The sequence below is a fragment of the Malurus melanocephalus genome, unplaced genomic scaffold (assembly GCF_030028575.1).
Source record: "Malurus melanocephalus ecotype Western Australia unplaced genomic scaffold, MMel_1.1 scaffold_94, whole genome shotgun sequence".
NCBI lineage: Eukaryota > Metazoa > Chordata > Aves > Passeriformes > Maluridae > Malurus > Malurus melanocephalus.
This window is the reverse complement of record NW_026623326.1, coordinates 1,677,151-1,694,697: the sequence shown is the minus strand read 5'-3', so window position 1 is coordinate 1,694,697 and position 17,547 is coordinate 1,677,151. Positions and strand designations below refer to the sequence as shown.

At 40.8% G+C, this 17,547-nt stretch overlaps 1 protein-coding gene across 1 annotated transcript; it reads left to right on the top strand.

The window, feature by feature from the left end:
- The first annotated feature begins 1,087 nt into the window (after positions 1–1,087).
- On the top strand, positions 1,088–11,998 carry CCDC14 (coiled-coil domain containing 14). Its single transcript, XM_057368575.1, has 13 exons — positions 1,088–1,137; positions 2,182–2,237; positions 2,720–2,780; positions 3,476–3,548; positions 3,644–3,784; positions 4,748–4,987; positions 5,078–5,172; positions 6,112–6,670; positions 7,186–7,327; positions 7,897–7,976; positions 8,435–8,653; positions 8,738–8,870; positions 9,950–11,998. Exons 1-13 carry the CDS (start codon positions 1,105–1,107, stop codon positions 10,899–10,901), a joined length of 2,784 nt encoding a protein of 927 aa, XP_057224558.1. The 5' UTR covers positions 1,088–1,104; the 3' UTR covers positions 10,902–11,998.
- Positions 11,999–17,547: the final 5,549 nt, after the last annotated feature.

The following is a 17,547-nucleotide window of genomic DNA, read 5'->3' as shown; positions in this document are numbered from 1 at the left end:
CACGTTGGGAGAGCAGAGCTGTTGAATATGTATATACATGCCTGCTATAGTATTCGTAATAGCATAGTAATGCAGCCACATTTTCAGCCTGAGCAAATGTAATTGCTTCCAATTCTGTGTGTTCAGGTCTATTTAATTGGCTAATAAAAATGAGGATATGCAGAATACTGATATGCCAATGATAAACAGTGTGTTTKTGAGTGTGGAGCCTGAGGTGCCATCCTTGATGATCAGTGCACTCGGGTATTTTCTGGAAATGCCACAGGTTTAACAAACTGAAACCAGCGTGCAKATCCAAGAACCGATGGATTCAGCCTGCACACCACGATCCAGCAGCTCCTTTCCCATGCCAGGATGCTTTTACCTYTGTATCCTCGCGAAAGCACAGGCAGGCCCTGCGGGGCCAGGAAGAACAAGAGCACAAAGACTCGAGCTGCGCCAGGGAAGATTCAAGTTGGACATGAAGATGAATTTATTCACTGAAAGGGCGATTAGATATGGAATGGGCTGCCCAGGGATGCGGTGGAGTGGCCGACCCTGGAGGTCTTTAAGGACAGACTGGAGGTGGCACAGTGCGCCAGGGCCCGGGTGACCTTGGGTCACAGTCTGGACTCGATCATTGGAGTTTTTTTCCAACCTGATCGGTTCTACGGTTCTGTGACCACTCACCTGCAAGACTCGGTTTTCTACTTATTTTATGAGTGTACAGAGCCCCGGTCCCGCTGGGATTGGTCTTTCCAAAGGCTCCCGAAGGCACCAGCCAACTCTCGGTCGCAGAAGAGCAAAGGGACGGCAATTCCCGGCTCTGGAAGGGGCGCTCCCTCAGGGAGAGRCGGGGCGGGGCCAGAGCGCGCGCACCACCCCCTCACTGCCCGCCTCAGCCCCGCCCTTTTCCCTTCTCGCCGCCCATTGGYTCCTCCGCGCCCGCTCTCCGCCAATCCCCGGGCGCGTTCCCGAGCTCCTCTCCTCCCTCTTCCCGCGCCCGCGCCCGCCGGCGCGCGGCGAGGCGGGGCCGTTAGCTCCGCCCCTATATAAACCCCGCCCCTCGCGGACGGGCCGGGTGGTGATTGGTCCGTGCGGGCGGGGCGGGGCCGGGATGGGGATATGGCCGCGCCGGGAGCTGCGCGGCCCCGCAAGGTGCGTGAGGGCCGGGGGCGCGGGGGCAGCGGGTGGCACTCGGTCCTCGTTCGGGACCTTTCCGCCAGAGCGCGAGTGTGCTCGGAGGGGGTGAGGGGGCGTGCGAGGGGCCTTCCCGCGGTCCGCGTAACGATTCCTGGCCTTCCGGGGCCGAGCCCGGCTTGCAGTTCAGCCATCTGACGGTGGTCCTGAGGGCTGTGTGCGGTTCTGGGCCTGTCTCTCTACCTGAGAGACGTGGAGCTCCTACAGGGGTTCCAGCGGAGGACAGAGAGGATGGTTGCGGACTGGAATATCTCTTACGAGGAAAGGCTGAATCAGGTTTGGCTTTTCAGCCTTGAGAAGAGATGACTGAGAGTGGACCTTATCAATGTGTATAAATAGATAAAGGAGGGTGTCAGAGGTTGGATCCAGGCTCAGCTCGGTGGGGCCGAGCAACAGGACTCGGGGCAATGGGCAGAAACTCGTGCACATGGAGTTCCACCTGAATGTGAGGAAGAACAGGTTATCCAGATAGGGTGTGGAGTGTCCCTCACTGGAGATATTCAGGARCGTCAGGATGCCAGCCTGTGCCATATGCTCTGGGATGGCTCTGCTTGAGCCACTGTGTTCCCTTCCAGCCTGACCTATGCTGTGATTCTGGGGCTGTGCGAGAGTATTTCTTCCACTGTGGTGTTTCTGTGCTGTGTGTCCTGGCCATAGTTGATTTTTTAAGTCCCCACAGTTCAAATCTGCATTTTTCAAGCATGGTTTCCAGCTGAAACACGTTTGTACATCAGCCCTTGGAGTGTCCCTAAGTGAGGGACTGTGTCTGTAGAGCAGTGGAAATTAATAAAGTATCCTGCTGTCAATTCACGTTTGGTGAAATGAAGCCCACCAGTCTTAGGCCCAGCTGACAGCAGTTGCCCCCTCCTTGACCAGGGAATTTGAAACTTGTCTTGAACTGATCCGCCTTTGCAAAAGTTCTGGGAATTGATGGGCAATGGTTGTCTTCAAGAGTGTTGTGAAAATACATCATGAAAATCAGTGTATTTCTGTATCCAACAGGCTCTGTCTTCTGGAAGGCTGACAGGAGCAGCTAAACTAACAACTGGAAGAAAACAGTAAGACCTTATTTGCCAATACTGTTTAAAATTGAGTGTATGTGTGAGCATTTGTGAGCCTTATACTTGTCATACCTCACAATTGAACAAAAATCCCATGTGTGTAGATAGAAAACATTTTGAGCTGAAAGGCRGTATGGTCAGGTTCTAAGCAGCCCATGAAACAGAGGCACAAACTGAATAGAAATATTGCATATAAAAATAGAGATCTCACTCTGCATGTTTTGTTTACAAAAGATTGAATTTATATAGTTAGTAGCTGTAAGACTATTGAATGGAGTCAGAATTCTTCTTTGATATAAACTCTTGTTATCTGCTTAACATGTTTGTTGCAGCCATGCAAAGTTTTCAGAAAGAGAAAGTTGTTTTGTCTCATGATAAAATTAATTTTCTTTTGTTTGTTATTCTTAAATGAAAGAAAGTTTTTTAAACTTTGTTTTATATTAAGGATGTGGAATAAACAGGGAACTTCACTTTTTCAGGTTTGGCTTAAGAAAAGGATATTCTGATGTAGAATTCTATTCCACTGACTCTGACAATCAGGTAATTAAATTACTTTTTAACACAGTCATCCATGTTATCTAAAGAGAAGGGAAATTGGAATATCTTGAGTAATAGAAGAAAGCCAGATTAATTTAGATCCTAATTAATTYGCATTTGAACCTGAAATTGCTCCTGCAATGCAAGCAAGAGTGTCTGTGCTGTGTCTTGCAGATAGGAGGAAATGTGCTTCYTGAGCAGTGAGTTTGGCTCTGACAAATCTCAAGGCACAGGATGCATTTTGCAAACACAAATATGCTGTGTATGGACAAGGGTTGGCTCTCACAGAACAGCAGCTGCCCTTGTTAAGATTTTGTGCTGGAAAGAAAGAGTAGCACAGAATGAGTGCTGCAGCAGTGTGTTTGGTGTATTCCTGAACCAGTTGTCTCCAAAATACAAGTAGGCTGTAGATAATCGTTGAACTGTACATGGAAATCAGAATAAAAAAAAAATGTGTAATTAATGTAAAACCTAGCAAATGGACATGGCTGCAACAACACAATTTAGTTATTTTGCAGAATCTGCATGTTTGTAAGCTTCCATGTAATTGCAGAGTAGTACTTGGGAAATAATACCATTTTTTGGTTATGAGTGGTGTCAGGTGACAGGTTGGGGTACACTCACCTTTAAAACAGTATTGTGGTTTACTGAAAGAAAACAGTGGTGCTTATTTTCTGACTGCAGTGTTCTTTGTGCAGGCTGATTCTATTCATAATGGACTTGATCATTGTGCAGCTTTACTGAAGAATATCTTACAAAAGGAAGCTACAGGTTGTACCTATTGAAAATACAAGTTGGACTTTTAGGTTTTGTAATACTCTCTTGATTTTTTTTTGTTGACCACTTTTTCTTTCACCAAATACTAGGAAGGGAGACTGTCCATAAACAACCTGGGAAAAGAACTACCTTTAATGTTACTTCCAAGCCTTTGCTAACCAAAGGGAATACTTCCAAGAAGAAAGGRTTAAAAAGAATCATTACTCCTGTCCCTGTTCAAAAACAAATTCGTAAGTGGACTTTCTTGGACTTGATTTTTTTTTTATTCAAACAGCATTGAGAGACTCTTCAACTWACTGAGATGCAACAAGGCTTCAGATAACTGTTGCTGTTTGTTAATAGGTTGATCCTGGGTTGAATCCACAAAAGGATGTATTATTGCCTTTTAGAAACCATAAGTATTTACTTTACAATACTGAAATACATAGATGTTTAAACTTCATGTACAAGGAAGAAAGTTGAGTGTGTTTACAACTGGTAGGAAGTGTGGAGGAGAATGGTAATACCCTTTCCTTATTTCTCTTGCACAGAGAAGCCTTGCAGTGCTTGGTCTCAGTTTAGGAGCCATAGCTAAAAACTGGTCTGGAGTTCAGTGTCCAGACAGGCTTTTCTCAAAGAATGATTTCTGGAAACAGGGAAGTGTTGCARGAAACAGCAAGATCTCAAATGGTTTAGTAGCCAAAGCACTTGAATGGAAAGGTAGATGGAGTGCTGTAAGCTGAGTTGCCCCCAGGGGAAATATTTCACTTATTATAATTTCTCCCTCCATTCTGCTTCTTCTGTGTGATTTCTAATCCAGTAGGTGGGGCCTGTAGATGAGCATGTAGGAGAATTCCCATTGAGAAGTGTAGGAAGTGAGCACATAGGTGGTATCTTCCCAGCACTGTGAAATTACARTTTAATTACACCTAAGCAAAGATTTTAAGAATTGTGTTTTAGAACTGGCCTTCTGTAGGGTTAAGTCTCTGTGCTTCATTCAAGGACAGTTTCCTGTCTAACTGGTTTAGGATGCTCTACCTGGAATTAAAAATTGATGGATCCATTTGCTGKTGAATCAAAATCTGACTGGAATCCTGGACCATAGAGTCTTTCTTTCYATTTTCTAGGGAACCTGCCAGACAGACATAAAATAGGTTTGTGTAGATCAAGAAGACAGGCAATTTCAGCTGGAGTTTTTCTTTCTTTCTCTACAGTGCCAATATTGAATAGAAAGGTTGCCTCATCTACCACACCTTCTGCTGAGAAGGAACTTTCCAGTGCAGTACCAAATCAGATGGTTCCATCAATTCATGTGCCTTGCAGTGAGCACTCTCCTGTGGCATATCAGAAATTGTACGAGCATGTGCAAACTCAGATGTCTCTGATAACTGGCCAATCCCCACAGAAGAGTAATGAAATTCCTACTGTAACTCCTTCTCCTACCTCGAATCAAGGTTAGTGAAACSATTAATGTAGAGCTGACTATYTAACTGCATGAGTTTTGCCCCAAATTGCCCTGATCTGTGAGTGTTGTTTTCTTTTAGGGTGTCARAATGTTACAGCTTTGAATTACCAGTTACCTGCCTCCACATCAACACTGTCCCTGCAGCATTCAGCTAATCCCTTATCCACTCAGTCAGTAAGTAAAAGTTTAATTCTATTATTAAACATTTAATTAGCACTGTCTATTCATTTATACATTTCCTTGTGTCAGTTTTCCTAGTAATTTTCCTTTTAAAAAAATGTGTATTTCAAATGGTAGCGATGCACAGAGAAAATACTGCTATTCAAAACGCATTTTATGTAGACACCAAAACATGAAATTAGAAGCATTTTACCTGGCTTTTTGTTTCTGCCTGGGGAATTCTGTAACGGACAGCAACCATGGAAAGTTCAGGAAATTATTGATTACTGTTAATTACATTCTCAGTAATGCACACTAGGATCATTAACCACCTCCTCATAGAAAAAATCGTGTATCATATGGAGYTTTCCCTGCCAATGATCAAGGCAATTATTTTCTCAGACACCCTGTATTGTCTTAGAGCCACATGTTAAAATGCCTGTGGATTTCAGGATGTAGAATAGAGGTGATAGAGAATACCAGCTGCCACTTTGGGAAATGTGACAAAGGGCTTCCACCTTGAATCTGTAAGAATGTAGACTTACCTTCCATCTGCAGGCAGTCCATGTATAGCTAGTGATGACCTTGACTTATAAGAAATTCATCTCCTTAAAATACTGAAAGGTAACAATGTTGTCCTTTTTTTTTTCCTTCTCTGTTCTGATTGGATTCAAGAAACTGCTGAGCTTTTTTTTTTTATAGTTGAAAAAGAACTGTGCTTTAATGTTGCCAGTAACAGTTTACATAAAGGTAATCTAAATCAAATTTATATTTTAATTACTCCTTATTATACAGGAAAACTATCCAATTATTAATTGGTAKTTCTTATGATTAGCAAAGAATGAAGAAGTCTACATTGAGTCAGGCAAGGGTAGTGCTGTTCAGGTTTTTTTTTTTCTTAAAGGTTTAAAAATTACATTAGTTTTTTGTTTACTTTGAATTTTCTTTGTTCAGGGTGTTCCTACAGACAGTGCCAATGAATCTGTGCCAGAGATGGGAGGACCTGTGGTTTGCCCCATGGTTGCTGCTGCTGCAAAAACACAGTCTGGCAATGCTCTTCCTGGTGTGATCCCTTGTACATCACCAGGAGCATCAACCCCTTCAGTGCCTGCATTGATSCCAACATCTTCTGGCAGAGAGATGGCCCCAAGCCAAGAGCACCAGATAAAAGAAGCAGATTTGATACGGTGCATACAAGCYCTGTTACAATCCCATGAAATGCTGAATGGCAGGACTGAACAGAGGTGCCATCATCACTGTCCAGTGAAACATGGTGGCTCCTGTGACACAGAGGAAGACACTCCTGAAGAGCACAGTGAGGACATGGTGTCCTCAAGTGAAGAAGATGAATTGAATGTACTTGATGTATCTCCAGTGAGAGATACAAGCTCTAAGACAAGTTATGTGAAGAAAGTTCTAAAATCTATGAAAGAAAGGCCAGAAGAAACAGCCCATAAAGTTAGGACTGTAAAGTATCTTTTGGGTGAGCTCAGAGCACTGATAACAGATCAAGGTGAGAACATTTTCATTGTGCAGCAAACTTAYTGCATACAAATAACATGAGCTCTGTTAAAGGAGTGAGCACTTCYGTTTCTGGAAGTTGTATGTGTCAGATGATATGTGACATTTTACTGTGGTTTTCCACAACTGTAAAGCCTTCAGGATTCACTCTGGATAAGTATTAATTTAGATTTGTAATATTTTTAACCTTGTCATAACAGCAAGGTGAAGATTGTTGCTATTCCATRCACAGAGCTTCCCTCTGAGAAAGGTTCCAKTGTGGACAGGTTGCRAAAGCAGTCCCACCAAGGCAGGTTGGMAAGATGGTGCRTTATGTTCTGTTAAGGATGTAAAGYATAGTTTTCACAGTCAAGCTTATMAATCTTAAATAAATATAAAGATKAACTTCTCTTGAAGGAAAAAACTCAAACAGATCACTTTGCAGATTATTTAATCACATGTAAAATATTAGTTGTATTACAGGTTTATAGGCTTACGGAGTCTCTTTTTTTCCCTCACCTCTTGCAGATGACTCAGAAATGTTAAGGTTGATGGATGAAATAGAAGACTCCATATCATTGCTCCCAGCTGTAGTGGGAAGTACGAATATCCAGGCTGAAATAGCACTGGCTTTGCAGCCTCTGCGGAGTGAGAACGCTCAGCTGCGCCGGTGGGTAACCCTCAGTGAGCCTGTGCTTACTGCACGTGCACCTAAAGCATCTTTAACTGCTCTAGTTTAAATTGCCTTTGTTATGGTGCACCTGTGGTTCCCTTCCTGTCTGTGCAGTATTTCTGAATTAGAAAGTGTGCTGATAAGGCCAAATATTTTAACAAGAAACAATTAACACAGAGCATGATTGATATTTCAGTAGCAGCAGTTACCTCATGATTGGGCCCGTTGACGGGATGAAGTCAATACATCATTCTGAAGACTGCAGTATCAAGATAGTTAGCCTGCTCATATTCTTTCTGGAATTTATTCTCAAATGCAAAAGTGTCTCTCATTTCAGGTGTGTTCTGACATTACTGGGTAGCACTTRACTTCAGAACAGGGCTATTTACCAGGTATTTGGAAAGGAGTACCAGAATGTAAGAAGAATATGTTATTAAGATTTGTTTATATTTCTGAAATATTACCTGACATCTAATTCTCAAAAGCAACTTATCACARAACTAAATTAAAGTGCAGTCTTTATTCTAAAATTTCTGAATTTGTGCTTYTTTACAATTCACATTTAGGAGACTAAGAATACTAAACCAGCAACTTGGACAACAAGAAAACAGTGAGAAGACATCTGGACAGAGCTGCARCTATGAATGTAAAGTACTGATAATGTTGCTTGTTAGGGGCATACTTGTTAAAGCTTTATTTCAATAGATACCTTTTATTTATATATCTGTGGTTATTTTTTATTTATATATCTGTAGTTTCATATGTCTGTATATATTGTGGCCTGTAGTAATAGCTGAACCAAGTGTGAATCTAATCATGCAACTGCATTTGCATGGATTGTTGGGCCTTTTTAAACTCCACATAGCAGGACTTGKCTCTTCAGTTGCCAAGCAGATTATTTTTCATTATGTGCCTCTTATAAGAAAGATGACTGATGAGAYAATTTAGAAGAAAGCTTGAGCTTTATCTTGCTGCTAAAAAAAAAACCATCCTCTATCTGTAACCAAAATTCATATTACTAAGATTATTTTAAAACTTGGTTTGGTTTAGAAATTCAAGCTACCACAAAAAACATTTAAACTTTTTATGTTCTGCTTTTGGTAGTGGTTTCCTTGCAGTCCTTGAATATGATGCTCCAGAGTCAATTGAAAGAATCGCAGAAAGGCCTTGATTCTCTGCAGGCTAAAAATGAAGAACTACTGAAAATAATAGAAAGTCAGAAAGAAGAAAACAAACATCTTGCAAAAGGTATTCAAGATAAAGAAGAAGAATTGCTCGAAAACAAACAGCATTATGACATTCACTCTACCAAGCTCAAGATTGGTATGTGTTTCAATCTGGTTATTCTTTGTTTAGCATTTTAAAACTTAGAAGAAATAATTATGTAAGTTCTTGTTGGCATTTCAGAAGTGGAAGAGGCTTTAGGAAACGTGAAGAGCCTTCAATTTAAGCTGGAAGCTTCAGAGAAAGAAAATAAGATTTTGGGCATAACTCTCCGTCAGCGTGATGCAGAAGTTAAGAGACTGCGGGAATTAACCAGGTACTATTGGCTAAGCTTTTTTTGGCCTCCTGACATGGTTTTTCTTTTTTGAAAATCTTTTTTCTTTCTTATTCTTCAGGGTTTTTGGAATTTTTTTTTCATACTGTGGTTTGTAATCTTAGTATTTTGGTGGTGGGATGTCTCATAGTCTAAGACTTCTCTTTGCAGTTCATTTTGTTACAATGCTGCTATAATTTTGCTAAAACAGAGTTGTTATATTCCATTACTTGAGTTCTGTAGTAAAGTAAAATACTATCTGCCATAACTTATGTGAAGTCTTAACTCTTAATGGCAGATCTACCAGTAAGAATTATTGCTGTGAATTTATTTTATCACTCTCTTTTATGCTGAAAATAGTGGCAAGCTGTGAGACACAAAAAGGTTTTTTTGCAGATGCATAGCGGTTTGTATATACAATTGATTCGGATATGTTGTGCACAGGAAACAAAATTGTTGTGTGTCATATTTATAGTTGTGACTGATTGGAAYGGCAGAATATTTTTAATAGACATTTCAAATTCTTCAGCACCTGAAGTTTAGACACTTTGGTGACTGCTATGYTGACCACCAGGTGGTGGTATAATGATGTCATATTACATGTTTTTGTGTGTATGCTACAGACATAAACATCTAAACGTTTATTTCTTTTAATGCACAAAGCAGTAAATTAGAAGAATTATTTCTTTTATTATGTGTTTTTTATTTAGMTGCATTGAGAAGAATAATTTGGAACATCTTTCTTAGTCATTTTGATAACTGCTTSTGACTGCTTTGTAACAGTTTCGTGGCATCAATTTGTTTAATATTGTGCTGCTCAAAAGAGATACACCAGGAATAATCTGGAGAACTTCMTTGGGTTGTGTTATTTTAGTTACTTTTTAGCCACATTGAGCTGAAGAAGAATTAAAAAAACTTGGGAGTTGGTTCACGCTTGTACTGCATTTTATGATAATACGTAGCAACTGCATTGCAACTTTGCCATAGCCTGATAAATCTGATGTTTTGTTTCTATAGAAAAGCTTTTAACTATTTTTTTAGTGACTGATTTTGAATCTGTGTGATTGATCTTRCCTTGACAGAACCTTGCAGGGAAGTATGGCCAAGCTTCTGTCTGACCTCACAGGGAACAATGTTAGACCCAAACCTGAAAAAAYTCTCTCCAAGTCTCTTTTGGAAGACCATGAAAAGCAGATGCAACCTGAGCTGTTTCCTGGGAGTACTTCGGTAATGACTTACCTTAAAAAATTAGAAATGGATCATATTTTGGTAGATACAGATCTTCAATTCTCAAATAAAATTGGAGAAGTAGGAATGCAAAATCTGTCCTATGAAAAGTTTGCTGCTGAAGGAACTAAAACCAACAGTACATTCACAGAAGAAGKAACATCAGCTCCCAGAGTACAAGTTCCATTGAACCAAGACACAGAAACAGTGAGTGATTCTGGGACTTTAATAGATGACCAAACCAAGCTGGATGAGACAATTTATATTCCACTGACTAGCAGTGCCTCTAAAAAACAGCAGCCAGTCTGTGAAAGAAATGGTGTGCTACCCCAGAGCAGAGAGGCCTGTAAGAGGTTGGATTACCACTGTGAGCTCCCAAGCTCTGTGCAGCAGTATGGCTATGAGGATCCAGCTGTACTGGATAAATTWAATGCTGTGGAAAACATGCTTGAAGTTACAGGGGATAAAACAAAGCCAGAAGGAGACAAAGTCCAAATAAGACTAAGAGGCATTTCAAGTGGAGCTGCAAAAGATTTCATGGATATACCAGACCAATATCAGTGTGGTGCGTACCCTCGTGCATCAATGCCATTTCCAACAGGGRTTTCTCAGAGAACAGGCAGTAAAGTAGCTGATGTTAGTTGCATTTCATTTGATGATTTATCAAGRAGGTCTGACTGGAGTGCATCTTCTTTCTCAACATTTACTTCTCAAGATGAAGAGGACTTTAAAAATAGCTTAGCAGCCTTGGATGCCAACATAGCCAGGTTACAAAGGACTCTGCAAAGTAACATCAGGAAACAATGACTATGAGAATGCAAAAGGGGCTGCAGCTATTTGGATAAATTAAGTTTTTCTGAAGTATATTAAGTATGGTACTGATATGTATATTTGTATGTAACAACTTGTTCCTAGGTGACCCAATTATGGATAGAATCTGTTCCTCATTACACTGTGGCACKGTTCCCCTTGATTGATTGTGCACAACTTGAAATAACTGGCTTTTTATATAAAATATAAATGGCCTTTTTAATTATGACTTAGTTTTTATACTCTTTACTTGCAAAATTAAATGTGCTTGTTTACTGGTGGTTTTTTTCCTTCCCCAAAGAGCTATTGTAAGGTGCTGTACATAAGCAAGAGCTTCCACGGTAGAGGCCTGGGAAGGGCTGGTTACAGAGTTTCAGCTGCTCAGTCAGGATCTTGCTATTTCAAAAATAAATGCAGCCATCATATGTGATTTTTAGTGCATGATATATCCTATGAAATATATGAAGCAATCCTTTTTCACTCACCACTGATAAAACTTTGTTTTCTGTTTGGACCATTGTACTTGAAAAAAGGAGCTGATGAAGTGGAGAGTCCAGATGAGGGCAAGAAAAGAATTATCAACATTCTGTTGCTTTCTACAGTTCTGTTAGAGGTCATGCTTTTTACAAATGTTTGCCTTTTATCTAAAGTGAAAGACAATGTATTACCAATGAATAAACACAGATCAGAAAGATGCTGAGGAACAGAAGCAGCAGAGCTGACACAAAGGAGACAAATGAGGCATTAGTGAAAGCTGACAAACCAGTACAGTTAGGAAAACACCAGAATACACAGCGTGAGGAAGGCTTGGAAATTCTACAGTTGTTGAGGTGTCAAACATCTCTTGGACATAAACAGAGAGAGTCTGGACTGAATCACCCAAATTGGCTCTCACAGGAATGGGAGTGGAGCAGGGAATGATTCCAGTCTGTTGTTCTCCCTGACAGGCCTTTCCACATCTCAGTMTCAAGAATATGCATAATGTAAGTTTAATTTACAGGTAGGGGAAGGTGGTATTGCTACAATTCTGTGCCTCTTACATCCTCAGCAGGGCTTCAGAGCTCTTTTTCAGGGAAAATATCTTTGGAAAAGGAATAGCAGTATAAAGACCTGAATTTAAGACTCCTTTTTTTTTCTGCAGAATTGCCTATTATTTTTTTCCTAGAAAACATTGTTGTCTTTCCTGGCACTCTTTTCTTTTATGTTTCCACGTAGGAGAAGAGTCCCTCATGGTTATCTGCTTGAGTGGACACATTTTAAAGTTAGGATTCTGTCCATGCATTGTGCTGGGGAGCAGCTCTGTGATTATTTTAGTTACTGGTAACTGAATCATACAAAGGTATGAAGAGAACACACACTACAGAAGATGCCAACTGGCACTCCTGCTTCAAAAAAGGAAAGTTAGACTAAATAGTGACTTCAGTCATTTAGAATGCTTTTAAGGCTTGGCCTGGATTTCTCAGTGTTCTCCACACTCATGGTACTCAGATTCAAAATAAGGTTGGTGGTATGAAAATGAACATGTTTTAATTATTTACAAGTAGTTTCAGTGTAGAAGCTACGCAAGATTTAAACTGTTATTGCGGTGTGGGTTAAAGACAAGTTACACTAAACTCTATTCTTAAAAATTCAGATGGGAGACTGTTGACTAGTAGACAACTCATTCAATTTTCTCCTTGCAGCCAGGGCTTTCTCCATTAGAAGGAGGGTATTTCTCTTGACCAAAGCTGATTGCAGTGTGTGGAAGGCAGCTGTGGGATCAAGATGCCCAAGCACATTACTCCTGTTGAGAGTATTTACATTGACTTTTACCTCAATGGGGGAAGATGTTACACCATCATACTTGTGTCCTGTTTGCCTTCACAAAGCCAGTTCCATGAAAGCAGGGGATGACTACTGGAAAATACTCCTGGAAAACACACAGGAACAGGTTTGAAATGTGTGTCCACCTCCAAGGAGGAGAAACTTAGAAGAAAATACAGGAAGGAGGAGACTTTTTTTTAATATGGTCCTTTGTTTTGTACTCCAATATGTCAATCAGAGCTATAGCAACTTAATGAAATATAAAATTTCCCATATATSGACATTATGAATGTGCACTGTTATGTGTTCAGCAATAGCTGCTCTGACACATGTCTTCTGTTGTAGGGATTAACTTGAGCAGCTCAGAAATGGCAACATCATTATGAGAAAATCTTCACTAYGAGGCTGGYWAGGCACYGGAGGAGGTTTCCCCCCAAARTTGTRGATGCCCCATCCCTGTAAGCWTTTGAGGCCAGGYKGGACAACAGASTGTTTGAGGCTTTGAACAACYTGCTGTAGGGGAATGTGTCCCTGCCRTGGGCAGGGGATTAGAACTAGATGGTCTTTAAGGTCYGTTCCAACTCAAACCATTCTTTGATTTTATGTAACCTCATCTGGGTTTTTCTTGTAAACACAGAAGTTACAACAGTTTCATTTTTACAAATCATATTCTGTGAAGTTGACATCTGCACTCTCCAGTGATGTGGAAAGAAAAGGAACTCTTAAAATATATCATCAAACACTTTTTCCTTTATGAACCCTTTCCCTTGTGGAACGTAGAAGAGATTGGGCAATACTCCAGAATACCTGAGTTTAACCCACATATAATTCCCTGCTTGGATTTCTTGAGCAATAAGTGCCTATAATCCATTCCCAGTGCCATTCCAAGAACTGGGGAATTGTAATAGCTCGCTGCAAACACAAAGGATGGCTGCCTTACTACTATGTCCAGTTCTATCAAAAACTTYATAAGGAGCAAAAGCTGCCTTATTTGCTGAAGTGAAGCCATTGCTGCATCTGYGTGTGTTAATAAGTTACCTAGGACACCAGTTGTGGCCATCATTCACTTGACTATGGAAGGGAGGTTTTAGACCTCAATATTTCACAAAATAACAAAAAACCACCCCAAACAAACCAGGAATTTCTGCTGTTACCTCAGGTACTTTTCTTAAGTCTCTGACTTAATGCTGGCAATCTTAACAAGAGTGGGTTTTTTTTTTTTCCTTAGAAGGGAAAGAATTATTTCCCTTGTTAGAGAGAGAAACAGACTAAGGAAAAAGTTATAGGCTCAGTTAATTCAGTGATCCCCAGATAGTGTAGATGAATATTCAAGTTTGAATGCATCAGCCAGGACAGGTCTGCACACCTACCATAGCACCAGAACTTACAGGAAGAGATGAAAATGTCAAGTCAGATTGGGGGTATTACGGTGGGTGTGACAGACAATTCAGTCCAAACAAAGATTTAGCTCTAAACCATCTGAGGTAGATCAGACTAACCACATTAATGACCTGTTTCCAGTAAATCTCATGTCAAGTGGTTCTTCATCAAGATTAAAGCAAATAGTGTTAGAGATAGTATCTGTCTTCCCAAAAATTCAGAGAATTTCTTCCATAATTTCCTCACACAATAATGTCCTAGAGTCTGTGCTCCTCCAGCCAGCTGCAGGGATATTCAGGAGTCTTCAGTTATATGAGTCAGGGATTTTGCCTGCAGAGCCTTACGTACAGAGGAGTCAAACAAGTAAGAGATGAGGTCTTATTGCTGAGCTCACTTTAACTTCTACTTTAAGGTGAAATCAAGCATCACGGTCACTTCCATGGCTGTTCTTGCAATTTGAGCTGTAACCGGAGAGAATAACTTTCCCCCAGCCTTTGATTAGTATTGGAGTTGATCAGATCTGTCTTCAGCATAAGCACAGGGTGAGTTTGTTGTTTTTTTATTTAAGGTTGCACACTTGTACATGTATGGAATATATGCACACAATGCATAAACTGAGAAATCTTTTTGGTAGAGAAGAAAAGTTTCCTCAGTCTTGAGGCTCCAGATTTCTCCTTATCTGTGAAAATGGGCTATTTCTGTGCTCTGTAACAGTCTTGGGAAGTGTGTTCACTATAGGTCTTTTTCCCTGTTACTGAGATAAGGGAAAGGTGCCTCTCTAAGGCCTCTCTAAGTCCATACTGCTTTCCATGTTACATGGGGACTTTTTTCAGGGATGAAATCGTACGCGAGCAAGATGTGTCAACCATGAAATTGAGATTTACACTGATCCTATGGTCATACCTAAATGCATCACCAGTGAATAATTTCAATATTTAAAGACCAAACCCCAAGCTGAACTGAAAGCCCAATACTTTTACAGACATCTTCTRTTTATCAGGGCACAGAATAGAGAGGATGGAATCCAAAGGTTYTCCAGTTGTGCTCCTGGCACCAKGTAAGACTTRAGTCACAGTGCACAGTCATGCAACWGTYCCCARTCATGAAGTGACACCAGTAGTATTGCAAGTTCAGAGGCCGGGGCACRTGCTRAAAATCTTTTTGCATGTGTGGGATTCTCCATTACAGAAGTTTTTACTCTGTGTTCCAAAGACAGTTTAAAATCAGTGCTTCACTGCAAAAAGAGCAGCTTAAACTGCTCAAAGTGTAGTGGCCATCTGTGCTACAGTTAACATTATGTGGTTTATAGGCTCTTTAAGCATTTGAATGTCTAAAGACCACTTAGAAGTATTATTTCTCTWAAGACTCCTGGTTTTGTCCAAGCCCATGATGAATTCTGGCTATTTCTCTGCTGCAATCATAAAGCCAAAACATATATTTTCTTACTGCCTCCTCCCAGATTCTATTCTGTATTTAGAAGCTAGCAGTGATGGTTTTGGACTTGCAATTATGATATTAAGMTAAGTGTAAAATATTTTTCTTGGCATAATCTAGAATATAAATAGCTTTAGCATCAGTTTCTGGTTCTCTTTATTCCCTGGGGAATGCCATTTCTCTTCCATAGTTAATCACAGTGCTAAGATCATCCCAACATCACCGTTGCCCYAGCACCCCCTTTCCAAGAAACACAAGCAAACCAGGGCCAAGTACTCTGCTCTACTCCCCAACTTCAGACAGACAACTGGGAAGATGTTCCCATATGTTCCCTGAACCTTCACTCCCCTCCCAATCTGCAGAAATGCAGCAATTCACCATGACACTCTCTCTAGCATCAGTGTTGTCTCCAACCAAAGTTTTATTTCCATTCCAAGRATTTTCATTGTGGCATTTTTGTCTCACACAGGCTCCTGGGCAAGAACATAGCATTTAAGAGCTACTGATTTTCACCTTCCCTCTGTAACACCAAACACATGGGAGTTTTGACACCTTGTTCAGCTTTTAAACCCTGATCCTCTGTATGAGAAAGCAGCAGAGCCTCCCTGGGAGCCGTGAAGCAAGAGTTTGTCTACTTTCTTAACAGCCATTGACTGAGGAACAACAGGGTCCAATCACACGCTGCAGTAAGTTCTTTCAAAAGCAAGCACTTACTGTTTTTATTTTTAAAATACTATCCATCCAATTAAAATACTGTCAATCTAATTTGCTCAGGGTAACACATACTGAGCAAATATAGGCATCTGCCTGTTCAAGTTTCCTCGTTCTTCCCAGGAGCATTTCTGCGCAGGGTCCTGCAGCCTCTGCTGCGCTGTTAGGAAGCATTTGAAAGTTCCCAACACTGATCTTTCCTCTGCRAGTGGTAATCACACCTGCAATCACAATGTCATGTGAGATAACAGTGTGCAGTGTGTGTACAGACTGAGGAGTCACAACCCAGCCCATTCACACCCTGTGTTGCATGAACACACATCAAACATTCCCTCACGTGCCATCACTGTCTTTAATCCACTTTTGCCATCATAATTCAACCCTAATCCTTTCAAAAGGGTTAAGAGCATCCCCTGGGAAATCCMTGCTCTGAGAACCAGGCTGAGAGCATAGTCACTGCAGCTGGCAGTGGAAACAAAAGCAGGAATCRTCACCACAAACCCACCAAGAAGACTCAGACACTGCTCGTTCCTGCAGACCAGCTCAGTCTGTGTACGGCAGAGCCGCTATTGTTGGTGCTGCTTAGGAAATATTCTAGGGAGTGTGTAATTGTTTATGCTCAGATTCTTTTATCAACGCTTAATTAACTGCAGTTACAACACATGTTCACCATTAATATTTTAAATTACTGAGATGTTTGCTAAATCTATTCTAATGGCCTTCTTGGAAACTTCTACCAAAGGTTCCAAAGTGACAGGATGTAGATCTATGCCTGCAGTACTTCGCCTCTTCTTGCTTAAGGGTCTTCAGGCATGAYCTCAGGTGATATCTATATTTTGTGCCCATGACAGTATAAAAGGGGCCACTTCTAACAGTTATCTGAAGCTGATTTTCTTCCTTTGTAAACAGCTCTGGGCATTTCTAAACCACTGTTTTACTCGGCTACAACAAAACTGTTGTCATCCATCCGTGCTGCAGAAAGTGGTTGCCTTGGACTTGGCTGCATCTTCCAAATACACTGTTTCATCAGTCATTTCATCCCACAGAAGCCACAATTAGAAACATTTTGCTCCTAAATTCCAGAAACAGCTTCTAAAAGCCTAGAAATTCCCCCCCAGTTTTCTCCTTCAGCTGGATCCCCTTTGCTGAAGTGACTGAGCAGCAGCTTTTTCACCTTTTAAAAATGAGCAAGCAAAATGTAACCAAAGTCTGGTTTGCCTTTTGCTGAGACCTGGGAGGACTGCAAATGACAGTCATTTTACAGTGCCTGGGTTTTCTTGAAAAATTGTTCAGGGCTCCAAAAATTAGCAAAAGA